Source organism: Phodopus roborovskii, unplaced genomic scaffold, assembly GCF_943737965.1.
Source record: "Phodopus roborovskii unplaced genomic scaffold, PHOROB, whole genome shotgun sequence".
NCBI classification, from domain to species: Eukaryota; Metazoa; Chordata; class Mammalia; order Rodentia; family Cricetidae; genus Phodopus; species Phodopus roborovskii.
The window spans coordinates 4,415,560-4,438,325 of record NW_026126599.1 but is presented as its reverse complement, the minus strand read 5'-3'; the positions used below and the strand labels follow the sequence as shown (position 1 = coordinate 4,438,325).

The following is a 22,766-nucleotide window of genomic DNA, read 5'->3' as shown; positions in this document are numbered from 1 at the left end:
GGCACATGCTGTTAATTCCGGTACTGGGGAGGTGGAGACAGGAAGAGTTGGGGCTTATTGGCCAGCTAGCTCCACCTAATGGGAGAGTTCCAGGTCCCACTGAGACACCCTGTCTTGAGAAACAGAGTAGATTTGTACTTGAGGAAGGAAGCCAACACCCAGGGCTGCACCTCTGATTTCTATGTGTACCCACACATGCAGTCCCATTCAGGTGAACACACACACACACACACACACACACACACACACACAAACACACACACACAACTTCCCCTGCCGTTCACACAAAGAAGGAAGAGCAAGCGAGTCTTGGGAGAGGAAGTTGTCTTACAGCTGACTTTGGATGCATCAGATCAGGTCCCACTGGAGAGCAGGGCTTGCTCACACAGCAGAACCAGCCAATGTGTGTGCCTCCAGAGGCCCCAGCCCCTACTGGCAAGGGCAGGTATGTCTGAATGACAGCTGTCATCTCCTGTGGTGCTCTTCTAAGGGACTCAAGTCTCCTTTGTATGCTGTCTGATTTGGGGCTCAGCTCATCTTTAAAATCCAATTTCTTTTTCTTTATAGTTAACCTGAGTCTAACACATGAGAGGAATCTACTGAGTTCTCCTGGGAGGTAGGAGGCAAGGGCAGATGGGGGTGGGGGAGGATGGGGATGGGCTGTTAATGGTTTCCTCAGGGTTAGGATGCAGGGTGCCTGGGACCAGCCTTGGCCTTGAATGGGTATCATGTGCCTGACATTGTGCTTCTGTTCCCCATTGATTTCAACAGAGGGACTCCACAGAGAGAGAAAGTAATTGTTTAATTGTTTATCATGATGATTATTGATTCTGATTAAAATGTGTGGCGTGTAATAAAGCAGCCATCGATCGTGGGTCCTGCAGTGACAGAGCTGTGAGAGGTGCTTCGATCTGGCTTAGTCGGGGGTCCTGGCTGGGAGTGTGCATACTGGCAGGAAGTCTGGTTTCTCCAGGTTCCAGAAAGAGCTGGGCTCCCTGGCCAGTGTCTAAGGCCTTTATGGACACACTGCCACTGGAAAGGACTCAGGCTCCCTGTCCCTAAGCCTTGCACTAGAACCTGGTGGGAAGTAAAGATTCTCCATACCTAAGGGACTGGGGGGCTGGGCAGGGAGTGGTGGCTCAGGCAGCAAGCCAGCATGATCAGGTCACACTTGTCCACCTACAGGAAGTGTTTATGTATGTGTTTTCATGTGGATCTGACTCAAGCCCTGTAAGGGCCTTAGCAAACCTTCCTCATTCATCCTTTGCCTCTGAAAGGCCCATGGGATGGAGAGCGAGCTCAACTGGTAAAGTGAGTCACTTACAAGCATGAGGACCAGAGTTGGATCCCCAGAACCCATGTGAAAGAATCCAGAGGGATGGAGTTTGTAATCTGGGGAGGTGGAGACAGGTGGATCCCTGTGGCTCACTGGTCAGTTAGCCTAGCCAAATCTGCAAGTGTCAGGCCACTGAGAAACCCTGTCTCAAAGAACAAGGTAGAGAGTGTCTCATGGAATGAACCCCGAGGCTGCACTCTGGCCTACAAACCCATGTGTATACACTTGCATATGCATACAAACGCCCACTTGCACATACATATTCATGTGTACACAAGTATGTATGCAAAAATACATGCTAATAGTGTTGGGCATTCCTAAGGAGTGCATGACCCTGGAAAGTAGGCAAGGGCAAGGGTGGCTGCCCAGGGTCCCAGAGCAAAGTCCTCTGTCACTACTTCTTGAAAACACTACTAAACACTCTGGGGACCAGGCTGCAGCTGCCAGTCTCCGGAGGACTCTCCCAGAATCCATCATTTGTGTCCTGGTCCCCTGAGCCAGGTGCCATAGGCATTGCAGGTCACGTCAGCACTCTGAGTCCAAGCGCATCCTTCCCCAAAGGACTCAGTAAGAACATCTCGCAGAACTGTGGAGCCAACAAAGGCTGTGCCACTGTGGAGCCAACAAAGGCTGTGCCGGTGCAGCCCTGCTGGGAACTCGCTGGTTCAGGATATGGGAGGTGAGGCCTGACTTCCTTCTATTGGTGCTTACTCTGCAAAGATGAGTGATGTACAAGGTAGACGTGGTGGGTCTCTGGGTAGCCTGTCTTTCACCCAGCAGGCTTCTCCTCTGACAACACCTTAGGGGGCTTTGGTGAAGCTGGAAATAGGAACAACGGTGGTGATACCTGGGGGGGGGCAACTGGAACATGGGGTGAGCTCTGTGTCAGCCTCCTTCCTCTGTTAGATTTAAGCGCTCTGAGTTCAACTCCTCCATCCCTGAAATGGCCTTCTTTAGATCTTGAATAAGAGTGGTCACAAATGCAGCGGTGACACTCATTCACATTTGGTGAGCATTTATTTCCTGGAAGCCTTAACTGATGACAAAGAAAGCCTGTCCTGGGCACTGTGCTAACTGAACTGCTTCACACATAGCAAAGAGAGCAGAGGGTTTGCCCCAGGCTTCACAGCCCTGAGCCTTGAGCTCGGGTGTTTCCTCCTGGCCTACTTCCCCAGACCTCTGGGTCTGGCTGTGAGGGCAGCATTCCTTATATGGCTTTTTCTTCTGGGCACAACATGGTAATATCATTGCAAAGTTAGAGTAGAGATTATTTTGGACTGGTGACCATAGTAACTAATTGAGCAGGATAATATGGTATTAGCTAAATCTGCAGTAATGATGATGGAGCTATTGACACTCTTTAGTTGATGGAAGATAGGAGGGTCATAGGACCCTTACCTGGGATTCAGCCATTACTCTCTTCTGCCTTCCATTTAGCTAGCTGCAAGTGATCCTGGGAGACAGATCCTAGATTATACAGGAAGTGGAACGCTGGCTGAAAGGGAGACTCCATGAGGTCATCACTTTGTGGTGATGCAACTGTTTGGGGGTCACCTACATGCTTGTAAGCAAATCCCCACCGCTTGCGCATCACTGAGACCCAATAAACTCACTGGTTCTCCAAGATGAATTGTGGTGGAGCCCTTACTTTAGTCTGCTGGCTGTGCCCTGTTTGGTCATAGCTGGTTTATGTCTCCTCAGGAAAGGTGTCACCATAACACTTGTGCCTGGAGGCATGGCTTCTGAAGAGAGGCCTTTTGAGGTTGTGGTGGAAGGTTCTAGAGCAGTGGTTCTAAACCTATGTGTTGCAACCCCCAGGATCAAATAGCAGATATCCCGTATATCAGATCTTTACATTATGATTCATAACAGTAGCAAAATTGCAGTTATGAAGCGGCAACAAAGATCATTTTGTGGTTGGCCATCACCACAAGCTGAGGAACTGTGTGTGTTAAAGGGTTGCAGCCTGAGAAAGGTTGAGAATCACTGGTCTAGACCAAGTTACCCTGGGCTAGCCTCTCTGAGCTGCACTTCTTGCCTCTAGGCCTTGATAATAACACCTGACTGTCCTAGACAGTGGGCAGGTGGCCAACAGCTGTGCCACGAAGGCACTTTGGCAATGTGCCTAGCTCAGAGCTGGGGGCCTGGCTCAGCAAGTACAGTGCCTGTAGAGCATGCATGAGGGCAACCAGTTCAGATCTCCAGTACCTGCAAAAAGCCAGACACCATGGTCCATGTCTTTAACCCCAGAGCTGGGGAGACAGAGCTGGCCAGACGGCCTAGACCAAGCAGCCATCTCTAGATTCAACGAGAAACTGTCTCAAAAAACAAGGCAGAGGGTGTTAGAGGAAGACACCTGACCTCTAGCCTCCACATATATGCAAATGCATATGAATGAGTACTACACATACACAAGCATATGTCTGAAGACATGTGCGCGTGCGCGCGCGCCCACACACACACACACACACACACACACACACACACACACACACACCACTTAAATAAAAAAAAATTTTTGCCTAGCTCCGAGTCTGGCACAGGCTTCTGGGTGCTGTGGGAATCAGAGGGGCTGACGAAACAGCTGTGTACCCTGCCATCTACGGTCAGATCTGGGTCTGGGAGCTTACCTCTCTTCTCGGTGGTGATGACTGTGGCCTCCAGGGGCTCGCCCCAGCCTTGTCTGGTCTTAGCAGACAGCCTGAAGATGTATGCAGATTCTGGGGCCAGCTCTGTGGCTGTGAACTGTCGCACTGTGGCACCCACCTCAACAGTGGTGAAGGTGTGGGGACTGCCGCTGGCCAGGCGGTAGGCAATCTGGTACCCTGTGGGGGGGGGGCAGAGTCAGGGAGTGAGCTTAGCCACTTATTTCTTCCCTTGCCCAGAAAACCTACACTCCCAACACCCCATAATCAGCCCAGATTGGAAACCCAAACAAGGCCTGCCCTCCGTTCCTTCCTGATTTCCAAAGGCTGCAAGGAGCACACTGAAAGGGAGAGCACAGCCCTAGTGATGAGTGCGGGTTGTGTGGGCTCAGTCCTCTGTGAAACTTGTCTCACAGTTCATCCTTCATGGGAACAAGATGCGAAAACAGCTTCATCTTTCCTCGGAGCTGCACACTCGGAGAATGCCACCAGTCCCAGGACCCCTCATTGTTCCCCACAGGAGGCTGTCACTAGCCAGTACCTCAGGCTCTTCCATTTCCTTCCATCACCCCTCCTATGGTGCAGCCTTTCCCTTCAACCCGGCAGGAGAGGCCAGAACCTGCCCTTAGCAGGTTATTTCACACTTCTCAGCAGGGGCAGTGTTTGCAGTGTGCAGGACTACAGCAGGGTTACACTTGTATTATTCGGCCCCCTTGCTAGTTTCCCCCTGCTGTGGCCTTCCCCACATCCTCATCTCCCTCCATTCCAGCATTTCAGCTTCCCGACCCAGGCCTCCTGAGTGCAGAGGCTCTGCGTTAAATAGTTAAATACCCCTTCTGTTAATTTCCATAACTCCAGAATGGCAGGGTTTGGCTGGCTCTGCATGTCTCTCTAAGTTCCTTGATTATGAAAGGGTCATGGTTGATCAGACATTATTAATGATCAAATCCCACCAACCAAGCAACCCCAATGCCTGCCTGCTGGCTTCTGAAGAAGCCTTGCCAATTTCCCAGGCCCAACCGTGAGCGGTGGGGCAGACTGCCTTCTGGGCTCACAGACCACGTGTGGTCCAGCTTCTGATTAAAACCAGAATGGATGGGGTGCTGTGACATCTAGAGAAAATTAATGACAACCCAAGTGATCACGTTAAACAAGGGAGACTCCTCAGGGGCAAAAGAAAATCATCAAAGGCTGCAGTGGTCTTCTATAACTCTGCCTGCCAGGGCCTGTGAGTGGGGGGTCACCTGCAGTGACCAGGGTGGTGGTCTGCTCACCTCCTGTCAAGGCTTGGCTCCTCCTACAGCTTGGCCAGTCCTCTGGATGCCCTCAGGCAGTATTTTTGTGACTCCTGTTTCTCCTGGCTTAGCCTTTGGCTCTCACGTTTTCCAAGCTGCCTGATCATTTTCCCTAACCACTTGGTGAATTTTCCAGTCATCCACTGGGAGACCAGGAGGACATTCACACAGAGGTCAGATTGAGCATACCCTGACCTTCGGACCCAGCCACTGCAGGTCATTGATAGGGTGGTTATCATTACCATATAGACCAGGTGACACAACCCTCAGCCCTGTCCAGAGTAATGCCCAGAGTGCATGAGATGCTAACCTCAGATCCCTTACAGCCACTAGGGCTACTTGCCATCTTTGATGGGCTAGCTTTTCTTCCTGCCATGGGGTTGAAGTGTTCTGAGGCTTCTAGCAGCTGGTCCAAACCTCTTCCCCTTCTTATTTACTAAGGACTGCAGTCTAGAGATTGTTGGCCAATTGCCTTTTCTCCCATGGCACTCAGCCATGGCGAAGTGGAACTTGGGTGCCTCAGGGGACACAGTCTTAGGCCTTCAGAGACTCATATAATGAGATGTCACAGTAGCCAGACAGCCCTGTGCAGGGGATATGGTTCCTACAGTCTCACTCAATCGAGGGCTAACAGCAGCCATCCCCAGTGGGTCAACCACAAGGGGCAAGGAATCTGGAAAGGTTACAGTTTGCCCAGGGTTGTTGATGATGGATGCCCCAGGTCTGTCCTACTTTTCTTTAAAAAGAACCTCCTGCATTTCCAGGGAGGAAACAGCCCCTCTTGGCTTCCAGGAGTGGTCAACCTTTTGACACTGTGATGGAGGTTGTCATATAGAATTCATGTTTGAGAACCATGCAATAAAGTTATGGAAAAACCTCCCAGTTAAAACACTCCTGGGTATCTACCCTAAAGTCTCCAAGTTGCCACAGCACAAAGATACGTGCATGTCTGTCTAATAGCTAGCACTGTCGATAGCAGCTGCACTATGAAGCCAATCTAGGTATCTAACAGCATAGGAATGGTTAAGGAAAATGTACTGTTTATGCAACAAAATATAAAAGAAAATTAACGTATACTTAAGTTCCTACTTGTCTCTTAGCACACCGTGTGTGTAATGTCCAGAGGCCAGAAGAGGACATCAGATCCCCTTGGACTGGGTTATAAACAGATGTAAGGGATGAAGTGTGGTGCTGGGAACCGAATCCAGGTCCTCTGCAAAAACAGCAAGTGCTGTTAACTGCTGAACCATGGTTTGACCCCACACAATGCCCCTCACATATACAAAACCTCCCTTTCCTTTTTCCATCCATGGAGAGGAATGAAGTTACACTGTTTTCAGAAAAATGGATGTAACTGAAGACTGTCATAAAAATCATAGAAAGTCACATACCATATCAAGAAAACACAAATGAGAGATCATTTGTGGTTCTTAGATTTTCTATAGATACATAAAATCATATACACACACACACACACACACATACATGTACATATGTTATGAAAGTAGAAGTTAAGTTACATAGGTGATAAAAGGAACCCATGGGAGGGAGGAAGGGGAAAGAGAAGGGAGGAGAACATGGGGTACAATGTGTATAATATTCAATATATAATGAGAGCTTAAAAAATAATTTAATAATACTTTTTGTAATTTTTTAAGTAAGCTTATGATTTTGTGGGTGTTGCTCATAGCTATCTTGGGGCTCATGCAGCCCATGGGTTCTATGTTGGATACACCTGTTAGACCCTGCACCCCACAGTTCCCTCTGTGAGAGGGTTTCCTTGCAGAAACTGTAGTCCACAACTGCAGGTATGTGCCTGGACTGTCACCTGCTTCTGCTAATCCCCCACTTTGTTATGTGAAAAGTGACCCCCCCACACACATATACAATCTCTGTCTCTTGAGCTTGAAGGGTGTACCACAGGTCACACCTCACAGGCTGTTGGGATTCTCTGTGCTGCAGGCAACAAGCTACACCTCACAGGGACAGTAAGGCACAGGACTTGTCTTGTAGCCATTTCTCAATTCTGTGTGTTAACTGACATTTCCAGGAATAAGCCTCTCCCTTGTTAAACATTCTCCAAGGCTGATAACTTATTAGAACATCAACATTTGTCAGCTGGAAGTCACAGGCCTACAGCCAAAATAAATCGGGCTATCTCAGCCCCTAAATAGCATTTACTGCCTACCTCTGTGCCTAGCATCTTGTGGTGATTAAGTAAATCCTCTGAAATGTACAAAAATACCCTTGATTTTCATCAACCACCCAAAGCTTGTTGTCAGACAGCACCCAAGGCCTGTAACAGTGACTTCCTGACTCTGCTGTACCCAAGGTTTCTACCAACATGTTTAAAAACTCTCCTAATTTATGATTTTCTTTTTTTCTGTTACTAGGAAAATCCAGCTGTTACCACACTAGTACATGGAATTTGGGGTAACCCAAATCCGTGTTCCTGGGCCATGATCATATTTTGATACTTTGACCAAGAATAAACTATCTCCCTCTGAGGTGAGAGCTGTGTCTGTTGTTACTGGTGATGCTATTGCCATGGCTGCCCTCTCACTGGAGTATTCTAGGGCTCTTAGTTGTACCTGCAGTTATTTTTTCATGTATTTTTTTTCTCTTCCCCGAGGGCCTACCCTCCTCAGTTCTACAGAAGCCTCAGGCCTAGCTCTTGAGTTGCTAGGACCAACGCTTAACCATCCTTACTGTGGTGGTTTGAAAAGGAACAGCCCTCATGTATGTGAATGCTTGGCCCCTAGGAGATGGTATTATTAGGAGCTGTGGCCTTGTTGGTGTGGGTGTGGCCTTGTTAGAGGAAGTGCATCACTGTGGAGGCAGGCTTGGAGGTTTCAAATGGTCAGGCCATTTGATACGTAGTCTTCTGCTGCCTCTGGATTGAGATGTAGGACTCTCAGCTTCTCCGGCACCATGTCTGCCTGCATGCCGCCATGTCTCACCATGATGATAATGGACTGTGAGTCATCCCCAATGAAATGTTTTCCTTTATAAAAGTTGCCATGTTCGTGGTGTCTCTTCACAGCAATAGAAGCCCAAACTAAGACACTCATCTTAGCCACCACATGGGCAATGCCTAACCATGTCAGGGCTTATTGAGTTAGCTGCACTTAGCACATGTTCACTCAAAGCCCAGCAAAGACCAGGTAACTTAACAGTAGGATCTGCCTTGGAAGCAGTGTTGTATTTCACAACACTGTCTGCTTCTTTAGAGACCAGGGGAATGCCCCAATTTTAAAGTCTCTTTATTTTTATTAATGTTTACTTTTTAAATTGTGACTTACGTGTATAAGTATATGCTGTGTGTGTAGGTGCACTTGGAGTCCAGCATAGAGCATCAGATCTCCTGGAGCTGAAGTTACAGTTGTGGGCCACCCTACATAGGTGCTGGGAATTGAACTCAGGTCCTCTGCTAGAGCAATAAGCACTCTTAACTGCTGAGCCACCCATCAAGCCCCAGAATTCTAAGATCTTCTGACTGGGAGTGATATCTCTAGTCATGGAGTCAGTATTTATTTTGGAAAATATCTAGATTTAAGCTGCCTTTCTTAAATTAAAAAAAAAAAAGAAAGAAAGAAAAAAAAAAAAAAAAAAAAAAGAAAAGAAAATTAATCTAGGTCTATTGGCACCAATCTGTAGTCCCAGCTACTCAGGAGGCTGAGGCAGGATGACTGAAAGCTCAAGCCAGCCTGTGCTAAAATGAGTTCAAGGGTAGCTAGGGAAATGTGGCAAGACTGTATATCCAAATGAAAACCCAGAAATCTCAGTGGTAGAGCACCTGCCTAGAATCCCCCAGTGAGGGGCTGGGGTATGGCGCAGAGGTTCTTGGTTGTTATGTGTGGGATCCTTGTACCTCTTGGACGTCCCTGACCAGAGAGCAGGTAGCCAATCATCTAAGTTCTAGCCCAGTCCAGTTCTTTGCTTACCCTGGCCAAGGCCCTACCCCATGTAACTCTTGTCTCTCCTCTCACTGGGAACACTGAAAACATTCATGGTAGAGGGCTTGATGGCCAAATCAGCAAGACCCAGGCCTGTGAGAGAGCCTGTCTGAAAAAAAAGACGGACAGAATCTAAGGGATGACACTCGGTGTGACTTACTTCCACACACAGGTGCACACACTGGCACATACAGAGAATGAATGAATGAGTAATATTTGGCACTAAGTAAAGCGGCCTCTCTATTCTAGGCCTTTCACCTACATCTGTTTAAACCTTGTGGCCTTCCATGGTGTGCTACTGCCTGTGTATGAAGATGGGACTGGCCATGTTCTTGAGCAGTAACAGGGCAAAATCCCCTGGTGCCTTCTCATTCCACTTGCGTTCTCTCTGTCTCTGTCTGTCTGTCTCTCTTTCACACACACATTTCAATACACACACAAATAAAAGTTGAACAATTCCTTTAAAAACTCAAGAAAAGCCCCATATTAGTGCTGAGCAGGCAGGGACTCCTGGTGTCATTAATCCCTAAAGGATGCTGCATGACCACCATGTATAAAAACTGGACCAGGCACAGGCAGTCATCTATAGATGGTTTCAGTATGTAGGCGGTGAGCACAGGTTGTCTCTAGACACCATGCCATTTATCTGAGCTCTTGACCCTGGGCAGATTAGGGTATCCCCAGGGATCCTGGAACAATCCTTGCAGTTTTCTAGCACAGGGCCCCCTTGCTCACAAAAGGGGATATTTGCTGCAGAGCTACCCTTAATCCCTGACCTTTCTGTCTCTGAAACAGAAAGAGAAGAATATCTTCCTGGGACAGTCACTGTGTAGACTAGGTAGATAATGTATGGAAACCACAAGGCACAATGTCATTTGTCCCTAACTGCAGGAAATCTGGGTTATTATTTTCTATCTCCAATCCACTTCCCACACTGAGCTATTACCGAGAGAAAACTCCTCAGCCTCAGGCTTCTGTTTGTACCTTCCTATTATTTTCCCTCCAATAAATGTGGCATCATTAGCAGGCCCTGCACCCCGGTGTGCTGAACATAAAAATTAACACCCGCTCCTCACCCCGACACGCCAAAGAGACTCATTCGCTGGACCACGGCGGTCTTTTCCCTGCACATCCTCGGTGTGAAAGAGGCAGCTGTGGAATAGTTCTTGCATTTTTAGAGAATAATGATGGATGATGTTCAGAGCTAAGAGCGTTTCCGAGGATGAGGCTTCTTATGTAATTATGGTTGCTGCCGGATCAGAAGCATTAGCCAGCCAGATTTCAGTGAGCGGAGGTCAGGAGGCTGCCGTGTGTGTTTGCAAAGAATGGGTATGCTTACTTGAGAGGAGGAGGAGAATGTGGCCTGAGAGAAGGCCTGTTTTTAAGGTTATGGGTGAATTATGATAATACGAGCATTGAAGAGAGCAAGGCCAAGCATGAGGGATATCAATCCGAAGGGAAGATTAAAATGTGCAACGAGAGGCCTGTGCCTGTTTCTGAATGTGCTGGACTGAAAATCGGCTGGAGAAATGACAGAAAGAAGAGCAGGTACGATGATACAGCCGTGGGCTACAAGCCTCGTGGGGGTCCCCATTCCTTGATGTCTGACCCTGAGAGCTGGAACAGCTATCTGGGGCTTTGTCTTGACATTCAAGGCAGCTGAGAACCTTTTATGAGCTGTACTGATGGTCAGCAACCAAAGGCATTCGTTTCCCTGATGATGCTAAGGTCCCCAAAGCAAGGCCATCAGCAGACAAGATGCTGCTAAGCCTTGATGATGGTTTGGAGGCTATGATGCCCTCGTTCACATCCACAAAGGTGTCAGAGAACCCAGAAGCAGTTTAAGAGTCCCAGGAAGCCCATGATGTGTGGCTGTAGGTTACAGCTTATATATTTAGCTCATGATGTATGACTGTAGGCTACAGCTTATATATTCGAGGGCTGGGAACACAGAAATGCTACAGTGGGGCTCTCAAAAGATGTTCAAGGTTAGTGTTAGGTCCTGGCTGGCCGGTCGGGGGGGGGTGTTCTAATGGGTGGGGAAGGAGAGGAATCTAAAGTGTCTGGGCCTGGCTACTGCACAGTTCTGAAGAGCGCACACATGATGCCTAGCTTAAACAGTATTCAAGGATGTGTAAAGCAGTCTGCCAAGTTGGGGAGGGTGACTATACTCAGGTAGTCCCATACAACTCCCAGAGGAGGCTTCCAACCGTTCAGAGTTCTCCATCATAAAATATTTACCATACAAATAAGCAAGTATTTTCTCCCTCCAGGCACCTGGCTCTGTTTCCTGCTGTTAATCTCTTTGGGAAATGCAAGAACATGTTTTCATACAGACTGAGAGAGAAGGTGTGAGCTGCAGAAGAGTCCACACGCTTAGACCACCGCCCTGGCAGCCTGAGCCGGAATATGCATTTGAGGTAAGCCAGACAAATGGATTATTTCTTTTCCATTCCAGCAACAACCTGGATCTTTAGGAATCTGCTTGTCTTTCTTTCCTATAGCATCCATGCTCTAGAGTGCCAGCTATAATGATACCCAGGTGATGGGTCACCCAGACAGCATCTGCAATCACCAGATGCTATTATAACCAAAGACGCTCAAAGACCACATTGCCTACTTTATAGTCACTGCCATCTGACTTAGCATTTGTATGTGGTGGTTAATCTTACTGGCTCTGGAGTCAATTAGGAGGCATACCTCTGAATGGAGGTGTGAGGGCATTTCCAGGATGAATTAACTAAAGGAGAGGGACTCCTCCTCCAGAGTGGGCAGTGCCTTCCCGCAGCCCAGACACAAGAAATTGTGGAGAAAAGCAGTACTTTGCTTGTCTGCCTTTGCTCCTTGATGGTAAGCACAACTGCTCTTTTGCTGCTTCTGTTGCTGCCACCTTTCACTGACATTGGAATCCAGGTTCTTTAGACTTCCAACATGGACTGAGGACCAGTGGCTCTCCAGGGATACTCCAGGCCATAGGCACCAGATTGAGATTTCTGAAGAACCCAGACTCATGAACTGACCAGCTACCCCCATTCTCAGCTTCTCCAGCATATAGTTGGCTGTTGTTGGATCCCCCAGCCTGTCTCTAAAAAAATCCCCCCTTGTAATATATACTTATATCATTTTTACTCTACTATATAATGTTGGCTAATACAGGGTGCTTGAAATACGTTAATATCGCCCACTTCTTTCTGATGTGATTGGGATTTTCAGTGATGGTCCCACCAAGACTTTACCTTAAATTCAAAGGTCCCAGTTAGGGAAATAGCGCAGTGGGTAAGAGCACTTGTCATGCCAGCATGAGTTCAAATCTCCAGCACACATGTAAAAAAGCCAAGTATGGCCGTATATGTATGTCTATAATCCCAACACTGTGGGGAACAGAGAAAGGAGGGTCACTAGAGCTTGTGAGCCATCAGCCTACCTCAAGATTCATGGAGAGACCCTGTCTCATGGGAATAAAACATAGTGACAGAGCAGGATACCCAGGCTCCCCCTCTGATTTCTGTGTGCACAGGTGCTCTCTCTCTCTCTCTCTCTCTCTCTCTCTCTCTCTCACACACACACACACACACACACACACACACACACACACACACACGCCAAAAGCAGCGTGATGGAGAACAGGGGCATACAACGTGCCATCAGTACACACAAAGTCAATTTCTGGCCTGGTCTGGCTCCATGTAATACAGGGTCCAACAAGCCAGCCCCAGGTTCAAGGTTCTCCAGCCAGAAGTGACAGGCTAGCAAATGGGATAGGAACTCCCACATTTATCGAGCACTGAATGTGGTAGATGTTTTTTTCTAAGTGCTTCATTGAACAGACTGAGGGAAGAGTAAATGGGGAAACTGAGGCCTGGGATCCAAGTGACTTTTTTATAATGGATTCAGTTAGTAGATAACCTTTTTTTTTTTTTTTTTTTTTTTTTTTTTTTTTATAATGCATTTAGTTAGTAGATGGTGGGCTGAGGTCTGAGACCAGGCAGTGAGGCTTTTGGAATCTTACCTATCATCCATCCTGCTTTCTGCCTTACTATGATTCAGAGCCTAAGATACTGGGAGAAGTACCAACAGCCCTGAGAGTTGAGCCATGCAAACTGCAGACTACAGCTGCCTCCTTTGCTGCCTCAACAAATCTGCTTAGATGCATAGCCTTGCAAATATGTGTGCTTCCTTTTAATTTTTTTTCCCAGACAGGGTCTCATATCTGAGAACTATGAGTCCAGGCTAGCCTTATAGATCTCATATGTAAGACCTATGGCCCAAGCTGGCCTTGAACTCACTAAGTGACTAAGGATAACTTTAAACTTACTTTCATAATCTCCTGCTTCCATTGAGTAGAGGGGAGTACAGGGGTGTGACTCACACCCGGTTTATCCAGGGTTTCACACAGGCAAGTACTCTGTCAACTGAGCTACACCTCCAACCCTATAGAGTTTCCCTTGGGTTCAATGTCTAGAGGCAAGAATGGCTAGGATGGAGGTGGCCCTGCTCATCTTTCCCATGTGTGGCTCTTTAGAGGCTACACATGTGACACCCCAACAGAGACATGTGAGGGGTGCTGTCCTCACATCCTTCCATTTGTTCAGGTGGTCATGAGCTCTCACAGTTCCAGGTCTGATGGATGTGACCTGGCAGGTTACTGCTGCCTAATATCATGTCATGGTGCTTCTGTGATCAGCAAAATAAATGCTCCAAGACATTTTGAAGAGTAAATGCCAAAGATTTAGAAGTGAGCTGACAGTCCCATCTGGAAAGAAGTGTTCCATGAGTGCAGAGGAGGGTGTCTGCCTGGTAGAGACACATGGAGAGCAGGTGGCCACCGTGCAGGGGAGTGTGCTACAGGCTGACTGTCGTCAGTGAGGTACTAGCAGGTGGGATCCACAGGAGGGTTTTCTTTGGACCGGGACTACTGGGTGAAGTCACTTATGGGCTAAGGTGTTAGTGCATTACCCAGATCCTGAATGGTGGGTATGTTGTGAATGTCAGCTTGTTAAGTTATTTATTTTGCTTTTCATGTGTGTGTGTGTGTGTGTGTGTGTGTGTGTGTGTGTGTGTTTGAGACAGGGTCTCTCAGTGGTTTAGAGCTCACTGGGTAGGCAGGCTGCCTAGACATTGAACCATGCCTTCCTCCTGTCTCTGTCACTATGGAACTAGAATTACAAGTGTTTGTCACCAAGCCTGGCTTTTTTTTCCCCATGAGTTTTGGGAATTACAGAACTGATCTACCTTACAGGGTCTATGCAAGTCTTCTTTGCTCTCTCTTGTGCATGTCTCCCCCCCCCACCCATAACCTCTGCAGATTCTCCACCAGCAAGGCCCTCCCTCTCCAACAGCCTTTCAACTCCAGAAACTGTATAAACTTTTTCCCTTTAAACACCTGCCTTTAACACTGCACTGAAAATGTCATCCATTTCATGCGGGACACAGGACACCATAAACCCATTAGACCTAGCTTTATTGTCCACATGGGGCACTAGGCTTGTTTTAAGATCACATCACTTACTTCTCAGGGTCTAACATTTTACTGAGTATAGAAGTGCTGTGAACCCAGGGAGAACAAACCTTCATTGTTGTAAACTATACAGTCTGTGGCATTTAATTACAGCAGCAGCAGACAGATAGGTGGAGGCCTTCCAAGACTCTTACAGGAGGACCCCAGGTAAGATTCTGGCCCTGTGTTTGCATGGGAGGCACTGGTTAACAGTGCAAAGCTGTGGCATCCATCTGTATACCAGGCCATATGTATAAGAGTGATCCACCATATTCAGAGAGAGGACCAGGGAGTCGGCAGTGACTGGGGCTGACATAGGGAGGGTCGGTAGGATTGGCAATGAGAGCCAGAGGCTTGGAATAGGGTGGGACTCAAGGATCTTCATAGAAAAAAAAAGTGTAGACATCTGGAACTCCAGGTGACAGACCAGAATTCTATTATTCTACATCCCTTAAAGTGTTGCCTGTTTTGCTGTGGCCTTCTGGGAACTTCTCTGAGGGAATCCTGTATCCAGCTCTGTTTGCTTCATAATGATCTGCTGCCTGTTGCCACACTGAGCATAGGCTCCTCTGAAAGCATGGATTGTCTCTGTGCTGGCTGGCCATCTGCTCTGAGGCCATTTCCCTAGACCTGGTCCAAGCCCATGGTGCTGACTCCAGATGGAGTGTGCTACTTTTTTTTTTTTTATCCAGAACTCATTCCAACAGGGGCTTCTATAGCCACCAAGATTGTGACTGCAAGCACCTGAAACCTCACAGCCACCATGTTCAGAAGATCTGTTCTCACAGTGGTACTTGTATCTGGTAGCTTCAGGGACCCTGAAATGGAAGGTCAAGGAGTACGCAGGCCATAGCTTCCTTGAGTGGATAATAGTGTCACCCAGACCCATCCTAAAGGGGCAAGTGTTCCACAAAAACATGCCTTTTGGGCCTCCTTCCCTGGGTTTCTGAAGATGTATGGGTTTTCAGATATGCATGTGCGTGTGTGCGTGCATGTGTGTCCCCTTGTGTATGTGTCTTGTATGTGTGTGTCTGTGTGCATGTACATGCACATAAGTGGACAGGTATGTGGGTGCATGCAGGGTCGTTAGGTGTGGTTCCTCAGGTACTGTCCATCTTGTGTTTTGAGACAAGTGCCATTCTGTTTGAGACAGGGTCTCTCATTAGCCTAGGACTTCCCTATTTGGTGAGGCTGCCTGGCTAGTGAGCCCTTTGGGATCCAACTGTTTCCACCTTCACAGTACTCGGTTTGCAGGCATGTGTTACCATGCCTGAGTTCCTTTTTATATGGGTCTTAGGGGATCCACCTTAGGTTCTTAGGCTTGCATATGTTACTGACTGAGACATCTCCTAGTCCTCAATCTCCTTAAAATTTTTTTGAGATTTATTTTTGTTTTATGTATATGAATGACTTGCCTACATGTATGACTGTGTATCACATTTGTACCTGGTGCCCATGGATACCAGAAGAGGATGTTAGATCCCCTGGAATTGGAGTTATAGACAATTGTGAGCTGGGAATCACCCCGGTGCCTTTGAAAGAGCAGCCAGTGCTCTAATTGCTGAGTCATCACTCCAGCTCCTCAATCTCTTTTTAATAAAACTGAAATATTTCTTTAAACCAAGTCTTAGACTGGCAAGATCAAAAGCAGGTAATAGCAGTGGCTTTCTAGCATCTGCTCATCATTTCATATGAACAATTTCACTGGACACTGCCTACTGTCTTGGAGTTTCCTGTGAGTGGGGACCAGGTGGATATCACTGGTGACATGGGTCTGTGGCCGTACATTGTGGGATCCTTCCCTTGAAATGCCTGGTTTCCCTTACTTCCCATTCTCCAGCACATGGCAGAGCCCTTGCCCATGCTCCCCACCTGGCTCAGCTCTGGATCTGTCTTTGTTCTCAGTCAGAAGCCACCAGATGTTTCCTTCCCTGCTCCCAGGGCTGTGGAAGTCACTCCCCTTCCAAACTCACTCTAAAGCAGCATTTCACCCACCCCAACCTCCATGCAGAAGGAGTGGCTTGCAGGAGAGTTAGTGACTTGGGATCATGTCAGGCAGAGACAGTGTGGGAGACCTGAGAGTGAGTGGGCCTCCCTGAGCCCTGTCTCCCACTGGGCAACAGTAACGAACAGAGTCTTTAATATGACCTAGTAAGAGGATAAATGAATAAAGGCATCGATGATGTTTTAAGACACCATTTGCTGGCTTTCCACCAGTCTTGTTAGAGCTGCGTCTCTGAATGTGAAGTTGAAAACCTGAGGTTCACATGTCATCCCCGCAGCCTCTCCCATGGGTCAGCACAGGCCTCATACTGGGAAACAGGTGCTTCCAGGAGCCTGGGTGTCAGCACTGATTATGACAAAATAGCCTGCCATTTCCCAAACACCCGTCGGGCACAGCCTGGAGGGGAAAGTCCATTACGAATGGGCTTGCCACGGACCACAAATAAATGGAGGGAATTCGGGGTTAATAAAATGTAAATTCTATTCCACGAGAAAGCCTCAGTACCCTGCGCAGGAACACATGAGGCCCGTGATGCTCTGTGGGTGGGAGACGCTGCAGTTGGCTTGATTGGTGTCTACCCAACCCCACTGTCTGAACAGAAACAGGAGATAGCAAATCTCCCAGACCTTTCCCTCCTCCCTACTCCCACCCCGATGTTCCTTACCCAGAATCACACCATTGGGCTCCTCGGGGGGCTGCCACACAATCCGAACTGCAGTGAGCCTCACTTCAGGGAACACCAGCCGAACGGGGGGACCTGGGGCTGAAGGGAAGCATGGTGAGCCAGGAGTCACATGGGGTTTGTGGTCAGCCTCCATGCTCTAATGACCAACATGGGCCTTCCTGAGGTGGCACCATGTTTTCGTGCTTTTAAATTTATATTCTAAAACATTGACTTGCCTTTAAAAACAATTTATTTATTTATTTATCTATCTATTTATGTGTACATGTGTCTGTCAGTGATATATGCTGTGGGTGTGCAGCTGTCTGTCCACAGAGGCCAGAAGCTGGCATCCAATTTCCTGGAGCTGGAGTTACAGACAGTTATGAGCTGCCCGATATGACCCTGGAACTTGAACCCTGGGAGAAGGCAAGCATTCTTAACTGCTGAGTCATCGCTCCAGCCCCTTATGTTTTATTTTATATCTGGCTTTTTATGTGGGTTTTAGGGATTTGAACTCAAGTCCTTATGCTTATTCAGCAGGCCCTTTGCCTACTGTGTCATTGTCCCAGGTCATGATTTCAGTGAAGGACTTCTGGACCTTTGTTGGCTCCTTGTGACTCCCTAATGACTCTGAAAAACACACTTAATTTTTGAACCCTGACCTTCTGGTTCAGAAAACCATGCTTAGAAACTATGCTTGCATGACTTGAGAGGATAGCTCATGGCAATGCCAGCCTGAGTGTCACCTATGACTTTGAAGTAAATATTCCACTAATCTGAGTTCAGATTCCTTTGCTCAGTTTGATTGGCAAGTAATACTGTCAACATGACAGGATCTACATCACCTGGGGGACACACCTCTGGCCATGTCTGTGGGATCTCCAGATTGGATAAACTGAGGTGAGAAGACCCATTCTGAATATGGGTGACTCCATCCCATGGGCTGGGATCCTGGACTGAATTAAAAGGACAAGGTGAGCTGAGCATCAGCATCCATCTCTTTCTGCTTCCCTGACTGTGGATGTCATGTGACCAGCTGCCTGATGCTCCAGCTGCCATAACTTCACCACCATGATGGTCTGTGTACCCTTGAGCTATGAGCAGAGTCCTTCCTTAAGCTGTTGTTGTTAGGTATTTGGTTACAGCCACAACAGAAGTAAATAATACAAGGAATCCTTTAGTACCCCCCCCCACCAACCACTGATAAAGCACCTTGAACCAATACTTTCTGGCCTACACCTGCCTCACCTCACCCTCCCTGTCTTAGGAACATAATAGCTGATGCTCACAGATGCATATAATAATTCTTCCATGTGGTTCAGTGCACTGATAATTTAAAATGCAGTTATGTCTTGTAGAACGAATGAATAATAGAATCTCAGCCCTCATAAAATATATTTGCTTAAATGGATAGGCAAGTTAGTGTGTGGCCAGTGTGAGAAGTTCTCATTGGACTTAATCATGGATTGATTCCCACAAAACGGCCAGGAGCAATCAATGCAAAAAAAGAGAATGTGGGGAATGTCCATTCTGGGCAGGTGAATTTGGACGTGTGTAATGATACCTATACATGGGTGAAACAAATGCCCAAAGGAAGCCACTGGCTGGAATGTCAGGGCTAATTTATAATACCAGTGTGACAAAGCAATGACCTTCTGAGCTGCCCCCGAGGCTCAATAGATTGTAGCAAAATTAAGACAGAAGGCATGTTTACATAAATAATACAGTAATAGAAGGAAAAGTCATTGCCTGACTACATGTGTCCTTTAGAAATAATAATGGCAGTGGACATTGAGGGACTGGTTTTTAAACATCTCTACTCTCTTTTCATAGGACTAAACTAAAGTGTGTACACATGGACAGTTGGTGCAACTTGCAGCTAACATGTCTCAGAATCGGTTTCCCCTATATTTCCTATTTGCTCCTAGCCCCTTGCCTTGGAGAAAGCTGAAGGATAATCCCACGGAGGCAGTGATGGTTGTGAGTGTCAATGTGACAGGATCTGGAATCACCTAAGAGACAGACGGCTGGGCATGTCCATGACAGATTTTCTTGATTAGTTTAACCATTAGTCTTGATTAGGACTAAGTGTGGCTGACACCACCCCATGGGCTGGTGTCATACACTGAATAAGAAGGAGAAAGCAAGTTGAGCATCAGCCTTCCACACATCTATCTCTGCTTCCTGACTGTGATTGCCATGTGACCCGCTGCCTCATGCTCCTGTCACCACCTGTACCCTCAAACTGTGAGCCCAAATCAACCCCCTTCTGTAAGACTGCTTCTCAGGCATTTGGCCATAGCAAAAACAGAAGTCACACAGAGCCAAGGCCTGATCCACACACTGTATGAAGAAGGGGCCGGGGCTCTTTTAATGGAGCAAGTAGAGTTATGGCTCATTATCCATTCCAAGATGCTTAGACAACCCTATTGTTGTTTCTGTCCTGTCAGACACTTCTGATCCCAAGGAGGGTGTTTGGGCAGATCAGTATTTTCCCCCTGACATATTCATTATGGCCTGTTTAATAACGAATGTGTGAAGGAGCTAACCTTTAAGTGTTTGGCATCTGCAAAGTGGAAAAACATATTTACTGATGATTTAGACTTCCATAAAAACAAAGCCAGCAAGATGTGCTTGTTACTGAAATCTGGAGGCACCAGAGCTTGGGGACCCCTGGGTGCTGTCAAACATGCTGCTTTCTGTGCAGGAACATGCAATTAGCAGTTGGAATACAAATGGTGAGACCTGCCATCCTCATGAGAATGGACACATGGGTCCAGTGTGGATGTTTTTTCTAGATCTTCAGAGCTGCTACTAAGTGGACAGGCTCACATTTCATAACCTAGCCCACCCTTACCAGCCCTTGCCCACAGCATAGTTAGGATCAGAATTCTGCAAAGTCCATAATCAGGCTGTAAAAACCCTTTCCAGGCTCAAAATGGACACATAAATGCCTAGTGACTGGAAAACAATTTCGTTTTGTTTCCCTCAACTAGGGAAAAAAGAAGTGGTTGAAAATTTACATTAAAAACAACTGCAATCCAAATCGTTTGGATTGGAAAACTAAGGCAGAAGGCAGCGAGGCCAGCCATGTACTCACTGTCATCTTTGGTACGCTCCAGGATGAGCGGGGAGCTAGGAACCCCATTCCCAATACGAGTGAAGGCCAGCACCTGGAGCTCATACACCACGAACTTGCGCAGGCCAGCCAGCAGCGCAGACTGTGTGTGGTTCCCTCGCACCACGTGGCTTCTGGGCTCTGGATCCAGGTCTTTGGCACAGTATAAAATCTAAAGCATCAACACACACACATGCAGATGGTTACAGCTAAGTGCATGCTCGGAATGTGCACAGGGTACCAGCTTAGAGCTAACCGGCAAGGACCACCCAACCGGGTTTCTCCATAAGGGCAGCTGTAATTGAGGGAGTTTTGGATCACATTTCTATCCACTGGCATCAAGGGGGAAGGCAGCCATGAGGCAGCTACACTCCAGAAGAGTGGTTGGAATCACACAGCTCTGCCTACAGCTTCGTGATTTGGCTGCCTGGGCACAATTTGGCAAGATCTGAAACTCTCAACTATAGCCATGGCAAATGCTCCTGCTGAAGCATGGGCTTGGTCTTGGGCACAGGCCTGTTGGTTCCTACTGCTCTTTCTCATGTGAACCCGAGGCTTGCCCCTAGGTCACAGGGATGAACTGAGATGGGCTCTTCCAGGGACTCCGCCTCTTTCTCCCCTCAGATCTCCTTCTAAGATCATCCCCTCCGAACTTTTTTCCAAGGTAAGTGACTGACAAGCCATAAAAGAGAAGGTCACTGGGGAGACATTTGGAACCAGCAGAGGAAGCATGTCCCCGTGAGAACCAGGAGATGTGGCATGGACCTTTGTCCACTGAACCCAAGAGGACTGCCGTGTTGCAGGAGGCTTGCCAGTGCTGTGCCTCCGTTGTACACTCTGGATTGCCATGTTCCCTAAGAGTGCCACATAACACGGGTCCAGAATGGAGCCGTTAGAATACTTATGGAGAGGGAATGCAGATGAGCACAGCTCAGGGGAATGCAGTTGGGATTTAAGGACAGAATGACAACTGGGCATGGTGGGCAAAGCATCTCATCCCAGCACTTTGCAAGACCAGGCAGGAAGACTGCTGTGAGTTCAAGGTCACTACCTAGTGAGTTTCAGGCCAGCCTGAGCTATAGTATGAGAGCCTGTCTGATAATAATTAGTTGCTGCCCCGCCTCAAAAAGGCAGAGGAAAAAGCCATTAAAAACAGTTACTGAAAGACAAGAGAGAAGAGAATGCCTAAAATCCACTGAGTATATATATGGAAGGCAGTTTCTTGTTGTACAAGGGATTGAATCCAAGGACTCATGAATGCTAGACAAGCGATAGGTCATCAAGCCATACCCAAACCCCTCACTGGGGGAGTCTAGGCAGGTGCTCTACTGCTTCATTACAGCCCATCATCCCATGAGAGCAGCATCACATTAGTGACCAGATCCAGGGAAACCAGTCATGCTGCTTGGGAGACTGGAGCTAGAGGCAGAGCCAGGGAATTGTATTGGTCATGAGAAACAGGCAGTTGTGAAGAGTCTAGGTAACAGCTTAGAAAATGGGACCGGGAGAAACTAGGGTAAGTCCAACTGTAACAGAGGACAGCTCTGCCTAGGTCCTGCACAAATCAGCATAGACCATTTCCCAGAAAGCCCTAATTTCTCTTAGCAACTCTGGGAAGTGACCACTGTGATCATTCTCATTTGACAGTAGGTGACAGAAGCTGCATCCATTCATGGTCCAAGGGCCCAGAGTGCCTCAGCCAGAACAGGCAGAGCCAGGGCCTGGTTGCTGGTCAGGGCCCACTTGAATTTGCTTTCTGACTGATGCCTGGAAAGCAAGCCTCCTAGTTCATCTTTCCCAGACAAGACAGCTGATAGAGTCAGGAGCTGGCCCAAGTGGCAGATCTGGGACAACTTCCCACCAACCCCAAAGACAGAGCAGAGAAGAGGCACCAGAAATATATACCTTGTAGCCCAGGATAAGCCCGTTCTGGTCCTGTTCAGGGACTGAAGCCCAGGTCAGTAGGATCTGGGTGGAGCTCACAGCCTCTGCAGACACATTTTCAGGAGCAGCTGAAGGGACTGCAAAAGAACATGTCACAAGATTAGCATCAGCAGTCTCCAGCCTTTTATGAACAGAAGGGAATTTATACACACACATACACATACACACACACACACACACACACAGACACACACACACACACACATAGACACACAGACACACACAGAAACACACAGACACACACAGAAACACACAGACACACCACTCAGGCTGTCCTTGAAACAGCAGTGGTTCTGAGCATTTTCT

At 47.6% G+C, this 22,766-nt stretch overlaps 1 protein-coding gene across 1 annotated transcript in view; it reads right to left on the bottom strand.

Moving 5' to 3' along the window:
* Nucleotides 1-22,766, bottom strand: part of Sdk1 (sidekick cell adhesion molecule 1) — a 920,228-nt gene that overhangs the window by 83,568 nt on the left and 813,894 nt on the right. The window contains exons 26-29 of the mRNA XM_051205538.1: nucleotides 22,422-22,537; nucleotides 20,499-20,688; nucleotides 17,399-17,497; nucleotides 3,967-4,161 (exon numbers count right to left, since the gene is read on the bottom strand). Of these exons, the coding sequence (XP_051061495.1) occupies nucleotides 3,967-4,161; nucleotides 17,399-17,497; nucleotides 20,499-20,688; nucleotides 22,422-22,537 (600 nt within the window). The remainder of the gene's footprint in view (nucleotides 1-3,966; nucleotides 4,162-17,398; nucleotides 17,498-20,498; nucleotides 20,689-22,421; nucleotides 22,538-22,766) is intronic.